At 41.3% G+C, this 15018-nt stretch overlaps 1 protein-coding gene across 1 annotated transcript; it reads right to left on the bottom strand.

Annotated features, from left to right (window-relative positions):
* Positions 1-13320: 13320 nt before the first annotated feature.
* On the bottom strand, positions 13321-14363 carry LOC125391024 (olfactory receptor 13C7-like). Its single transcript, XM_048420293.3, has one exon. It carries the CDS (start codon positions 14361-14363, stop codon positions 13401-13403), a length of 963 nt encoding a protein of 320 aa, XP_048276250.1. The 3' UTR covers positions 13321-13400.
* Positions 14364-15018: the final 655 nt, after the last annotated feature.

Here is a 15018-nt window from a genome sequence, read left to right as displayed (position 1 = left end):
TTACTCTCCAGGTTTCCTGTAACACTAACCCCAGGCCTTTCTGCCAATTGGAATCGCTTATCCATGCATCCATCCTCCATTAATCTATCCAATATGTGAATATCCAGCCACAAAAATACTTGTTGACCAGCAAGTAGGTGCGTGTAACAGTTGCTAAGAGGATCGTAATTGACCCATGGCCTGTGCTTAGGGGGATTCACTGCCTAGTAGAGGTGGGAAGCATAGGGATTCTGCAGAGGACATCAGTGGGAACTGGGCTCAGAGAAGCTCTCTTGGAAATATAGAACTCTATTGAGTCTTTAAATAGAAGGAAATGTGGTATCTAGAGAGAGATTGCAAAGGGGGAGCATTTTCCTAGGTGACGTTATACTCTGGAAATTCTAATATGTCCCTAATAGTTTGAATCTGGTGTTTCTTAAAGATAAACTGAGAAAATACATAGTATCTCACAATTTCTGGGATCCTAGTTCTTTTAGACAGGAGTGTGTGTGTGTGTGTGTGTGTGTGTGTGTGTGTGTGAGAGAGAGAGAGAGAGAGAGAGAGAGAGAGAGGGAGAGAGAGGGAGGGAGAGAGATTGCTAGGTTTCTTTTCCTTCTGGGTGGGCATCCTCACAGGTGTCAGTGGACAGAACAGTCCTCAAGACTTCTGATTCAGCATGTCACCCAGACCTCTGTTCCAACACTGACTATGCCTCTCAGTAATCTAGCTCAGCCTTCTCTCCCATTCTAGGTCCTTCCCTGAACAACACTGGAGCTCTGCCTTGCAGTTCTGGCTTGGTTTTTGCTGGAGGGGAAGAGCTCACTACATTCTCAGTCAGCCTGCTCTATGTTTGCTGAGCCCCTGAACAGCAGAGGATTCTCCACATGGAAGGAGCCAGCATCCTTCTGGGTTGCTCTCACTCATGGGTAGCGTCCATCTCCTCCTTAAACTGCCTGAGTCTGTGGAAGGTCACTGTGAGATGGGACCATCTTGGATATGGGTCAGTCTCTCAAGCTGGTGAACCCATGAACTCAGGCTGACAGTCCTTGTAAGTCTCTTGACATTCAGGGTTTTCAGCTTCAGGAAGGGGGTTCAGCCTGGTCCCCAGTCTTGGTGATGCCACTGAGACTGCTTCGTTTATTCCCTTCTCAAACTCAGTCACTGTAGAAAGTCAGATGCTAAAAATGCCGATTGGCTAATGAAAGGTTGAGGTTGGTTTTTTACAAGAATCCTTACTTACCTTAATTAGAAACTGCTGAGAAGGGGTGCCTGAGGCTAAGGTACGGTGTCCAGGCTGGAAATAGTAGCAGTGACTTAAGGGGCCCAGGCTGAGACGCCACTTCTGATTTGGAGAAAACACTCCAAGTTTGCCCTCCCACTTGGTCTCCTTCTGTTTCAGGTCGTGTCCCCTAATGAGCGCCACTACACGGGGGTGTTGATTCGAAACCAGCGCCGTACGTGGAACTCTGTACTCCCTGAAGTGATTAAAAGTTCAGAAATGGAAAAGCACAGTCAGGAAACTTCTTAACCCTTTGGGACAATGTCCCCAAGATCCAATTACACCGAAGCCCTCCCGGAGCCTCCTCTTTCCACCGCGCCTGCTGGAAACTCCCAGTCTTGCCGAGGGTCCTCTGGGTAGACACACGCCAACTCCTCGCCTGAATTTCTGCAAACTTCAGTTTGGCTAAATGTCTTTGAGAAGAAGGCGGGGAGGCAGTCTCCAGGGCAGCCCCGGCCTGGAAAGGAGTTAGGCTTCAGTGTTGTGACCCAGGAGAGGCAGCACACCAGGCCTGTGACAGAAGTAGCGTGCCATTGCCAGATCTGGACCTCGGTGGACCTCACCGGGCCAGCAGCAAGAGAGGAAACCACCTGATGGCCTCTTGCACCACAAATGGGCAGAGACCAAGAGGCAGAGAGGAAGGGCCCATGGGTCAAACCTTCACTGGAATCTGGGTCATTTCCAAGCAAGTGTACTATGAGATGTTCTAATGAGTGGGTCTAGACCTAGCAGGGTGCATGTTCTGTAGAGTTAGATTAGAGATCTGCCCAATCCATACAAGATGTAGGGATCAAGAGGTTAATCAGGCCGGGTGGTGGTAGAGCATGCCTTTAATCCCAGCACTTGGGAAGCAGAGGCAGGCAAATCCCTGTGAGTTCAAGGCCAGCCTGGTCTACAAGAGCTAGTTCCAGGAAAAAAAAAAGAGGTGGATCAGACCGCCTGCATGTGGTCCATAGCACAGCTAGGGACGGCCGCCTAGGAAAGACTTCGAGAAGGCGGCAGTGGAGTAGAAATTATGAGAAGGTAGACGAAGCTGTGCTTCTAGTATAAGAAAGTCAAACCCACCAATGCCGTCAATCCCAGCACTTGGGAGGCAGAGGCAGGCAGATCTCTGTGAGTTCTAGGCCAGCCTGGTCTGTAAGAGCTAGAGCTAGTTCTAGGATAGCCAGAAATGTTACACAGAGAAACCCTGTCTTGAATTAACAACAAACAAACAAGAATGCCAAATCTATGTTGAGAATAGACACAGGAATCACAGAACGATGCGCATGTACTAGGTTCCTTGTTACTACTGAGTAGTATTCTGTTGCACGGACACTCCAGGTTCATCTGCCCATCCTCCCTGCTGGTTATTTACATCCTGAGTCTTTATGAATAAAGCTATTGTTGACTGTCATAGACAAGTGTTTTGTATACCTTTATTTTTTTTCTTGGCTAAACACCTGGGGATGAGGTTGCTGGATCAAACCATAGACACACACTTAGTTTTTATAAGAACCTGGCAAGCCCTTTACAAAGGTGCTGGCCACAAGGGTGCTAACTGCACCACAGCCTTGCCAGTGTTCTCCGTTGTCAGTCTTTTAAGTTTTTGCTACCGTGGCCGGTGTAGTGGTAACTCACTGGGGCTTTAATCTTCATTTCTGGACCACAGAATATTGAGTACTTTTTTTTTTAATTTGGTAACTGGTTGCTCGTATATCTTCCTTTGGGCATTATCTACTTAGACCTTGTATGTCCATCATTCTCATTTCCATTGTTTTAAAAGAACACATTTTGTTCCTTATCCACTCTGCAATCTGACCTTCTTATGCTGTGTGAGCTGCACACGGCCTTCCAGGTTGTGGCTTATGTTTCTTTTGAGTTGGGGTCTTGCTGTGTCATCCAGGCTGGTCTGAGCCCTTCATCCTCCTGCCTCAGTGACACAGCATGCCTGGCATATGCACTCATTTTCATAATTGTGTCTTCTGCTGAACTGATGTCTTACGTTTTGATCAATCTTATCATTTTTTAGTCACTACTTTTGTAGTCATTGTTTTTCTCTAAGAAAAATTTGTCTACCCCTAGTCAAAAAGGTATTTTTTCTATGCTTTAAATTTCATAGTTTTAGCTTTGGTTTAGATCCATGATCCACCGTGAATTAACTTCTGTGTATTGTATGAGTTAGGAAGTAAAGATCATTTCCTCATATGACTACCTGGGCACCTAGCAACATTTACTTATTTTTACTTAGCAGGTTTTAATTTTTTAAATAATTAGTATACAAGCCAGGTATGGTGGCTCACATCCTTAATCATAGTGCTTGGAAAGCAGAGGCGGAAGGATCTCTGTGAGTTCAAAGCCAGCCTGATATACACAGGGAGTTCCAGACCAGCCTGGGCTATATAATGAGACCCTGTCTCAAAAAAAAATCAACATACCATGTATTAGATATTGTTATGGCATTTCCCAAAACAAACAAAACCAAAAAAATGTATTGTAGGGGATTCCTCCCACCTTCTTCACCCCCCTCTATCTCTATCCCACCTTTTAACCTCCCCCTAGTCTCTGCTCCTTTCTCATGTCTCATGGGTGTAATGGTCTGTCTTGTCCCTTTAAGGGACAAGCCCTGCTCACCCCTCCTTCTGCCAAGGCAAGCTGATCTTCCTTCCACTTCCAGCTCTCTCCCTGTCCCTGTGTCTCTTCCTAAGAGGTAACTTTCCCCCACCCCCTTCCTCTTCCCTTCCATAACCTACTAAATAAACTATACCCACTGTCTCTGCATGGTATCTATCTGTCTCTCATCCATGGTGGCTCCCCGTGGGACCGGCTGCCCCACCGACCTGCTGGGGTCTCTCACCCACCACCTCCCACCTGCCTGGAACCCACAAAGGCCTTGGGTGGCGGCACAAGCTGCCCATTTGCCCCTGCAGCCCCTTGGAGAACTGCACCACCGTTTTATCTAAGCCATAACAACTGGTCCTGCTGTTCAACCTTCACCCTTCCTCGGCACCTGCTTTTACTTTTTTCTCTAGCAGTTTTGGAGTTTCAAGTCTTTTCTCTGCCTAGAGTTGATTTTGTGCAAGGCGAGGGATAAGCATCTAGTTTCAGTTTTCTATCTGTAGAGATCCAGGTTTCTTAGCACTACTTGTTGAAGATGCTGTCTTTTTTTCTGATGTGTGTTTTTTGGCACCTTTGTAAAAAATGATCAGATGGCCATAGCTGTGACTTACGAACTTACATACAGATTTCGATTCTAGTCTATTGACTTGGGTGTTTGCTTTTGTGCCCAAACTCTGCTGTTTCCATTATTTTGTATCAGTAGTGTCAGCTTTGGTGACACCTTCAGCATATTCTCTTTGCTGAGGATGGCTTTGGTTATAAGTAGGGGCATATGTGCTTTCGAATGAGTGTGTCTTGGAGAGTTTTACGTCTCCTTGACACTAGCTAGAGTTGTATGAAAGGAGGGAGCCTTAATTGAGAAAATTAAGGTTGTAGGCAAGCCGTAGGGCATTTTCTTAATTAGTGATTTGTGGGGGTTCACAGATGTGGGTCGGCTCTGCTTTGACCAAAGGTAGAGAGTTTGCTCTTTCAACAGTCTTGACAACAAGTGTGGCAGCAAACAAGATGTCCTGACCTTGGGTGTGTTTACTTGGTATTTTGAGTACTAAGATGGTCCACTTCAATCAAAGATCAGAGAATTCAAGCCCATTCCTGTTCCTTCAAGGGGATCACAGGAGGTTTGACCTAGGGAGTAGCTGCCTACAGAATGCTTGGTTTAAGGTGTGGTGGTTACCTGTCCTGCCTAAACAACAGAGTACTGAACTAAGGATATAGTTGCTTGATATCTCAAGTATTGAAGCAAGTGATTGTTCTGTTTATCCTTTGTGTCCTGTAAAGCAAGCCTTTGTAGTAGCCAATCTTGGTAAGTTTAATATTTTACCCCTCAGTGAACATCTATAAATACAATAGTTTGGTTTTACATTAGAATTTCATTACAGTTACATTTTTAATAAAATAATTTATTATAGTTCTGTTATGATTTTACCAGGATAAACCCAACTTCGTGATAATGTATTATCTATAAAAATTGCACATATGTGTAAACATAGATCTTTTTGAAGTCTTACTGAATTTGATATAGTAATTTTAAGGTTTTTTGTGACAGTTTGGGTCTGGTCCCGACATTTCTATTTTTAACTCTACCTTCTGTCTTGAATTTGGGTTATTTCTTCCTCAAGTGATTGATATAATTCACCATATCTGGGCACAGTGGCACATTGCTAGAATCCAGTTCTTGGAAGGCTTAAGAAGGGGATCTCAAGTCTAAGGCCAGCCTGGGCTACAGAGTAGTATCCTGCCAATAATGATAATGATACTTATGTTAATAATATACTAGAAACAAAACCTAGGCCTGCAGCTTTTTTGTAGCTTTTTTCTAATAATAAATTTGGCTACTTTAATAGGTACAGAGTTGTTCAAATTTTCCATTTCCTCTTTTAGTGGTTTTTAAAATTGCATCTTTTTCAGAGATCTTGTGCATGCCACTTAAATTGTCGAAGTTCTTGTCCCTAAAGTCAATATGATATTCTTTTATTGTTATCATTTGATATCTGAAAGTCAGCAGCAACTCTTTTTCGCTTTTGATATTGATGGTTCACACACTCTCTGTCAGTCGTCTGTTTGTCTGTCTGCCCTCTTTCTATTGCTGCCTGAGTCACGCTGAGGACCGATCAGCTTTGCTCCCTTTCATAATAACTGTAGGTTTTGCTAATGCTTTCTTTTTTAACTAATTAATTAGTTAAAAAACTATCTTTTCTCATTTTTACATACCTATCCCATTTCCTACTCCCTCCCCTTCTCCTGCTCCCTCCACTTTCCCCCTCCAACCTCCCATTCACTCTTCAGAGAGTGGAAGTCAAAATGATATTTTTTAGTTCCTTCTATTTGCCTGCAAAATTCAAGATGTCGCTATTTTTTCTGCTGTGTAGGACATTTTCCTTATCCATTCTTTGGTCAAAGGGCATTTAGGTTGTTTCCAGGTTCTGGCTATAACAAACAAAGCTGCTATGAACATAGTTGAGCGCATGATCTTGTGGCACGATTGAGCATTCTTTGGATATATACCCAAAAGTGGTATTACTGGGTCTTGAGGAAGGTTGTTTCCTAATTTTCTGAGAAATTACCACACTGACATCCAAAGGGGTTATACCAGCTTGCATTCCTACCAGCAATGCAGAAGTGTTCCCTTTTCCCCACAACCTCTCCAGCATAAGTTTTCATCAGTGTTTTTGATGTTGGCCATTCTTACAGGTGTAAGATGGAATCTCAGAGTTGTTTTGATTTGCATTTCTCTGATGACTAAGGATGTCGTACATTTCCTTAAGTGTCTTTCAGTCATTTTAGATTCCTCTGTTGAGAGTTCTCTGCTTAGGTCTGTACTCCATTTTTTTTATTGGATTATGTGTTCTTTTGGTGACCAATTTCTTGAGTTCTTTGTATATTTTGGAGATCAGACCTCTGTCTGATGTGGGGTTAGTGAAGGTCTTTTCCCATTCTGTAGGCTGTTGTTTTGTCTTGTTGACTGTGTCCTTTACTTTACAGAAGCTTCTCAGTGTCAGGAGGTCCCATTTATTAATTGTTTCTCTCAGTGTCTGTGCTGCTGGGGTTATATTTAGGAAGTGGTCTCCTGTGCCAATGTGTTCAAGTGTACTTCCCACTTTCTCTTCTGTAAGGTTCAGTGTGGCTAGCTTTATGTTGAGATCTTTGATCTATTTGGACTTGAGTTTTATGCATGGTGATAGGTATGGATCTATTTTCATTGTTCTTCATGTTGATATCCAGTTATGCAAGCACCATTTGTTAAATATGTTTTCTTTTTTTCATTTGATATTTTTTTGCTTTTTTGGTCAAAAATCAGATGTTTGAAGGTGTGTGGATTAATATTTGAGTCTTGAATTCGGGTACCACATTTTCTTTATCTGTTCTTCAGTTGAGTGGCACCTAAGTTGTTTCCAAGTTCTGGATATTACAAAAAAATGCTGCTATGAACATAGTTGAGCAAATGTCCTTATAGGTTGATTGAGAATCCTTTGGGTATATGCCCAAGAGTAGTATTGTTGGGTCTTGTGGTAGGTTGATTCCCAATTTTCTGAGAAACCACCATACTGATTTCCAAAGCGGTTATACAAATTTACACTTCCACCAACAATGGAGGAGTGTTTCCCTTACTCTCCAGCATAATCTATCATTTTTTTTAATCTTGGCCATTCTGACTGTGTAAGATGGTATTTCAGAGTCATTTTTATTTACATTTCCCTGATGGCTAAGTCTTACAGTCATTTTAGATTCTTCTGTTGAGAATTCTCTGTTTACATTTGTACCCTATTTTTAAATTGCATTACTTGGTGTTTTGATGTCTAATTTTTGAGTTCTTTTTTTAAAATATTTATTTATTATGTATACAATATTCTGTCTGCGTGTATGCCTGAAGGCCAGAAGAAGGCACCAACCTCATTACAGATGGTTGAGAGCCACCATGTGGTTGCTGGGAATTGAACTCAGGACCTTTGGAAGAGCAGGCAATGCTCTTAACCACTGAGTCATCTCTCCAGCTCCAGTTTTTGAGTTCTTTATATATTTTGGAGATTAGTCCTCTGTCTGATGTGGGATTGGTGAGAACCTTTTCCCATTCAGTTAGCTGCCTTTTTGTCTTATTGACTGTGTCCTTTGCTTTACAGAAGCTTCTCAGTTACAGAAGGCCCATTTATTTATTGTTGCTCTCAATGTCTGTGCTACTGGTGTTATATTTAGGAAGTGGTCTCCTGTGCCCATGTGTTGAAGTCTACTTCCCACTTTCTCTTCTATCAGGTTCAGTGTGGCTAGATTTATATTGAGGTCTTTGATCCATTTGGACTTGAGTTTTATCCATGGGATAGATATGAATCTATTTGCATTCTTCTACATGCTGACATCCAGTTATGCCAGCATCATTTGTTAAAGATGTTTTCTTTTCTTCCATTGTATAATTTTAGCTTATTTGTCAAAAATCAGGTATTCATAGGTGTGTGGATTAATATCCGGGTCTTCATTTGATTCCTTTGGCCAACCTGTCTGTTTTTATGCCAATACCAAGCTGGTTTTTTTTTATTACTGTAGCTCTATAATAGAGCTTGATATCAGGGGTAATGTTGCCTCCAGAAGTTCCTTTATTGTACAAGATTGTTTTGGCTATCCAGGGTTTTTTGTTTTTCCATATGAAGTTGAGTATTTTTTCCCTGACGTCTGTAAAGAATTGTATTTGAATTTTGATGGGGATTGCATTGACTCTGTAGATTTCTTTTGGTAGGATTACCATTTTTATTATGTTGATACTATCTATCCTAGAGAATAGGAGATTTTTCTATTTTCTGATATCTTCCTCAGTTTCTTTCTTCAAACACTTAAAGTTCTTGTTGTATAGGTCTTTCACTTCTTTGGTTAGTGTTACCCCAAGATAGTGTATGTTATTTGTAGCTATTGTGAATGGTGATGTACCTTTATCATTTGTGTATAGGAAGGCTACTGATATTTTTGAGTTGATCTTGTATGCAGGGACATTACTGAAGGTGTTTATCAGCTGTAGGAGTTCCTTCATTGAATTTTTGGGGTCACTAATGTGTACTATCATATCATCTGCAAATAGTGAAAGTTTGACTTCTTCCTTTTCAATTTGTATCCCCTTGATCTCCTTTTGTTGTCTTATTGCTCTAGCTAGAACATTGAGTACTGTGCTGAATAGATATGGACAGAGTGGACAGGCATGTCTTTTTCCTGATTTTAGTGGAATCGCTTTGATTTTCTCTCCATTTAATCTGATGTTGGCTGTTGGCTTGCTGTATATTGCTTTTATTATGTTTAGGTATGTTCCTTGTATCCTTGATCTCTCCAAGATCTTTGTCATGAAGGAATGTTGTATTTTGCATTTTTTCAGCATCTAATGAGATAATTTTATGTTTTTTTCTTTCAGTTTGTTTATGTGGTGGATTACATTGTTAGATTTTTGTATGTTGAACCATCCCTGTATCTCTGGGATGAAGCCTACTTGATCATAGTAGATTTTGTGTGTGTGTGTGTGTTCTTGGATTCTGTTTACCAGTATTTTTGCATCAATGTTCATGAAGGAGATTGGTCTGTAATTCTGTTTCTTGGTTGAGCCTTTGTATGGTTTTGGTATTATCAGGGTAACTGTAGCCTTGTAAAAAGAGTTTGGCAATGTTCCTTTTGTTGCTATTGTGTGGAACAATTTGAGGAGTACAAGTATTAGCTCTTCTTTGAAGTTCTGATAGAATTCTGTGTTGAAACCATCAGGCCCTGGACGTTTTTTGGTTGGGAGACTTTTGATTACAGCTTCTATTTCCTTACAGGTTATAGGTCTATTTAAATTGTTCATCTGGTCTTCATTTAATTTGGTCTGTGGTACCTATCCAGAAAATTATCCGTTTCTTTTAAATTTTTCAATTTTGTGGAGTACAAGTTTTTCAAAGTATGACCTGATGATTCCCTGGATTTCCTCAGTGTCTGTTTTTATGTCCCCCTTTTCATTTCTGATTTTGTTAATTCGGATAGTCTCTCTTTGTCTTTTGGTTAGTTAGGATAAGGGATTTTCTATCTTGTTTATTTTCTCAAAGAACCAGCTCTTTGTTTCATTGATTCTTTGTATTATTTACTTTGTTTCTATTTTATTGATTTCAGCCATCAATTTGATTATTTCCTGACATTTCCTCCTCCTGGGTGAGTTTGGTTCTTTTTGTTCTAGAGCTTTCAGGTGTGCTATGAAGTTGCTAGTGTGAGATTTCTCCACTTTCTTTATGTAGGCACTTAGTGCTATGAACATTTCTCTTAGAACCGCTTTCATAGTATTCCATAGGTTTGGGTATGATGTGCATTCATTTTTGTTGAATTCTAGGAAGCCTTTAACTTCTTTGACACAAGGGTGATTCAGTTGAGTACTTTTCAATGTTTTTGAGTTTGTAGGCTTCCCCTCAATTAGTGTTGTTGATTTCTAACTTTACACCATGGTGATCTGATAAGATACATGGGGTTATTCCAACTTTTTTTTTTGTATCTGTTGAGGTTTGCTTTGTTACCGAGTATGTGTACAATTTTAGAGAAGGTTCCATGAGGCACTGAGAAGAAGGTATATTCTTTTGTGTTTGGGTGAAATGCTCTATAGATGTCTGTTAAGTTCATTTGAGTCATGACATCTGTTAGTTCTCTTATTTCTCTGTTAAGTTTCTGTCTAGTTGACCTGTCTTTTGGGGAGAGTGGGGTGTTGAAGTCTCCCACTATTAGTGTGTGGGACTTGATTGTGATTTGAGATTTAGTAGTGTTTCTTTTACATATGTGGGTTCTCTTGTATTTGGGGCATAGATGTTTAGGATTGAGATTTCATCTTGATGGATTTTTCCTGTTATGAGTATAAAGTGCCCTTCTCCATTTCTTCTGATTGATTTTAATTTGAAGTCTATTTTGTTAACTATTAAGATAACTACACCCATTTGTTTCTTAGGTCCATTTTATTGGAAAATCTTTTCCCAACTCTTTACTCTGAGGTAATGTCTGTCTTTGAGGTTGAGGTATTCTTATATGCAGCAGAAGAATGGATCCTGCTTTTTTATCCATTCTCTTAGCCTGTGTCTTTTTATAAGTGAATTGAGTCCATTGATATTAAGAAATATTAATGACCAATGATTGTTAGTTCCTTTTATTTTTCGGTGTTAGTGTTTGTGTGTTTCCCTTCTTTGAGATTTGCTGGTGTGAGATTATCTGTTGCTGTGTTTTTGTGTATGGAGCTAGCTTCTTTGGGTTGGAATTTTCCTTCTAGTACTTTCTGTAATGCTGGGTTTGTGGATACATATTGTTTAAATTTGGTTTTTTCATGGAATATCTTGTTTTCTCCATCGATGGTGATTGAAAACTTTGCTGAGTATAGTAGTCTGGGTATGCATCTGTGGACTCTTAGTGTCTGCAGCACATCTCTCCAGGACCTTCTGGCTTTCATAGTTTCCATTGAAAAGTCAGGTGTAATTCTGATAGGTCTACCATCATAAGTCACTTGACCTTTCTCCCTTGCAGATCTTAATATTCTTTTTTAATGTCTGTATGTTTAGTGTATGAGGCAAGGAGACTTTTTTTTTTGGTCCAGTCTATTTGGTGTTCTGTAAGCTTCTTGTACCTTCATAGGAATATCCTTCTTTAGGTTGGGAAAGTTTTCTTCTATGATTTTGTTGAATATATTTCTGTGCCTTTGAGTTGACTTCTTCTCCTTCTTCTATCCCTATTATTCTTAGATTTGGTCTTTTCATGGTATCCTAGATTTTCTGGATGTTTTGTGTTAAGAATTTGTTGGATTTAACATTTTATTTGACCAACGAATCTATTTTCTCTATCGAATCTTTAATGCCTGAGATTCTCTTTTCCGTATCTTGCATTCTGTTGGTTATGCTTGCAGCTGTAGTTCCTGTTCATTTACCCAGATTTTCCATTTCCAGAATTCCTTTGGTTTGTGTTTTCTTTATTGCCTTTATTTCAGTTTTCAAATCTTGAACTGTTTGAACTGTTTGCATCACCCGTTTGATTGGGTTTTTTTCTTAGTTTTCTTGGGTTTCTTTAAGAGATTTATTGATTTCTTCCAGTTTTTTATTTGTCTTTTCCTCCATTTCTTTAAGGGAATTTTTCATCTCTTTCTTAAGTGTCTCTATCATCTTCATAAAGTTATATTTAAGATCATTTTCTTCTGCTTCTTCTGGGCTAGGATGATCAGATCTTCTTGTTGTATGACCACTGGGTTCTGGTTTTACTATTTTGCATTTTAGATTATTAAATGAATTCTTGATTGGTGCCTACCCATGTCTTCCCATTGGTGCAGGCAGTGTCTCCAGGAATGGGCAGGTGTGGAGGTGGAGTGAAACTTGTAACTCACAAGGTCCAATCAATGTGGGTGGGGTGTTGAAGCAGCCTGCCTGCAGGTGACTTGCCTGCTAGCCAGCAGTGAAATTGAAGCAGGTGGGGGAGAGACCCAGTGTTTCACCCTGGTACCAAGGACCTAGAGACTGGGCTGTCCAGCTGGAGAACTGGTCACTCACATCTTGGTCCACTCTGTGCAGTCGCAGTCTGTGCATCAGAGTTCCTCTGAGGTAGCAGGGATGGTTGTTAATGTCTTCTATGGTCTCTTTTCCATTTAATTATGTTTGTTTATAGTTTGTATTATAATTTCCTTCCCTCACAAACATTAGATTTATTTTGTTGTTTTTATAGTTTGTGAAGGTGAAAAGTTATAAATTCTGGCATATATTTAAAGCTTTCACATTCCATTTAAACTCGGCTTTAGATATATATCACACTTTTATTTTTGAGAATTTTATGCATGAGTACAGTGTACTCTGCATTTGTATTGTATCTATTCCTCCCTCTTCACCCTCCAGCTTCTTCTGTGTGCCCCCTTGAATTCATGACCCCTTTTTCTTGATACATGTTAACACTGATAAACATCTAAAACATAAAAGAGAATAAGAAAAAAAATCTCAGACATAAAAATAAATGCACAATCTATTGTCTGAAATTTCTAGAAAACAAAACTTTCTGGAAATTACTTAGGAGTTCCTTGGGGTTGGGGATGTGGACTGGTTATAAGGGGGCGTGAGAGAACCTTTGGAAGTGATGTAAATGTTCTGCACTTGGGTGTATGTGTGTGGAATATTCCAGACCAACTTGGGTCACATAGCAAGACTCTGTTTAAATCAAAATAAAATAAGAATTGAGTTTTTCTCACAGTGTGCTCCCAATTGTACAGCTAGGAACTGTACAACAACAGCAAAACATGACACACACATCCCAACTAGTCTTTACTGATAAAGAGAGAAGCATATTTTTTTACCAAGTTTTATTGGGTTTTTTTGGCATAGAAAGAATATTTGATTTTCACAGTCTCTTTTTCTTGATTCAAGGCCAATGACTATACTAAAGTACCTCCACTGTCTTTAGTCTAAAGAGTTGATGGTCCAGCCTCAGGCACTCAAGAACTCAGTCCGAACTGATCTGTAGGACCAAGCAAGTCTATGCTTAATAAGTGGTCGTTCCTAGAAGAAGCCTGATGTGCACAGAACCAGAAATTAACCCACTTCCCTCACAATCCCTGAGTGAGGCAATTCCGACCCACCAGGTTCCACACGGCAACCTTCACATCCTTGTTCCTCAGGCTGTAGATGATGGGGTTCAGCATGGGGGTCAACACTCCATAAAATAAGGAGATGAGTTTGTCTGAAACATCCTGCTTGTCTGCCCCCAGGGGGTCCTTGGACTTGGGCTTCCCGTACATGAAGAGGATGGTCCCATAGAAGACGATGACCACAGTGAGGTGGGCAGAGCAGGTGGAGAAGGCCTTCCTCCTCCCCTCGGCGGAGGGGATCCTCAGGATGGTGGTGAGTATGAAGATGTAGGAGACAAAGATGAACAGAACTGGGACCCCCAGGAAGATCACGTTGGCCACGCCCATGCTGATCACATTGACTGAAATGTCAGCACAGGCCAACTTCAGGACAGCCAGGATCTCACAGGTGAAGTGATTAATGACATTGTCCCCACAGAAAGGCAACTGTACTGCAAGGGAGATCTGCACCAAGGAGTTGGCACCACCGGCCACCCAGGAGCTGATGGCCATGGGCACATAGGCAGCCTTGCTCATGACCACAGGGTACCTCAGGGGGTTGCAGATGGCCACATAGCGATCAAACGCCATCATGCCCAGGAGCACACACTCTGTGGCTCCCATGGCAAAGGAGAGGAACATCTGCACCGCACAGCCTGAGAAGGAGATTGTTTTTCTGGGAGTGAGGAAGCCATTCAGGACCAGGGGGATGGAGGAGGTGGTGTAGCAGATGTCCAGGAAGGAGAGGTTCCCCAGGAAGAAGTACATGGGCGTGTGCAGATGGGCGTCGAGGACGGTCACCAGGATGAGGACCCCGTTGCCCAGCAGGATCACCAGGTACATCAGCAGGATGAGCACAAAGAATGTTTTCTCCAGCGTTGGGTGATCTGACAGCCCCAGCAGGATGAATTCAGCTACCATGGACTGGTTGGCCACTTCCATTTCCCGTGCTCTCTCCCTCTCATGAAAACGGAAGTCAGCAAGCACATACCGGGACCAGCATATGGGCATGCTTCTAGAAGGTATAATTAGATTTACCCTTTAGATGCCAGCTTGTAAAATCAGTGTTGAAGGGATAAAACTCACTATCAGGCTACCAGAGAGGTCCAGATGCATTGGTTCAAGCAGGAAAAGGCTTCTGATAGACTAATCAACCATGATACATGGAAAGTCAGGATATAGCCAGCCAGCAGAGCTGGCATGCCTGAAGGAAGGGATGTGCTCTTTATGCATGCAGGGCTACATGAAAACCACAAAGAGGAAATCTTTAAAATGCTACATGGTTCTAGAAGAGGGGAGGGACACAGACTCCTCTGGCTACCCCTGCTTGTTCCAGAACCATTCCGCCAACTCTCATAGGCTGCTGTCACTCTTGGTAATGCTAGCTGTTGGCATCATCTCTGCCCTCTAGTTTCATTCTGTACTCTCACAATAATATTATGGTAATAATTTAGCCCCATAGAGCGATGACATGGTGGGCAGAGGCCAGGCTGTGAGAGTCTAGCCAGAATTAATTTCTATTTGTTGCACCGTGCCTGGCTTGATCTCAGTTTCTTGTGACCTTGATGGATGTTGTCACTGGGTGGCGCTATCGAGA

Source organism: Myodes glareolus, chromosome 16, assembly GCF_982192425.1.
Source record: "Myodes glareolus chromosome 16, mMyoGla1.1, whole genome shotgun sequence".
NCBI classification, from domain to species: Eukaryota; Metazoa; Chordata; class Mammalia; order Rodentia; family Cricetidae; genus Myodes; species Myodes glareolus.
The sequence above is the reverse complement of the archived record's forward strand: the minus strand, read 5'-3'. Positions and strand labels throughout refer to the sequence as shown.

Excerpts from the sequence above, each read along its gene's own strand:
- LOC125391024 (XM_048420293.3), bottom strand. The coding sequence starts at position 14,363 with ATGGAAGTGGCCAACCAGTCCATGGTAGCTGAATTCATCCTGCTGGGG.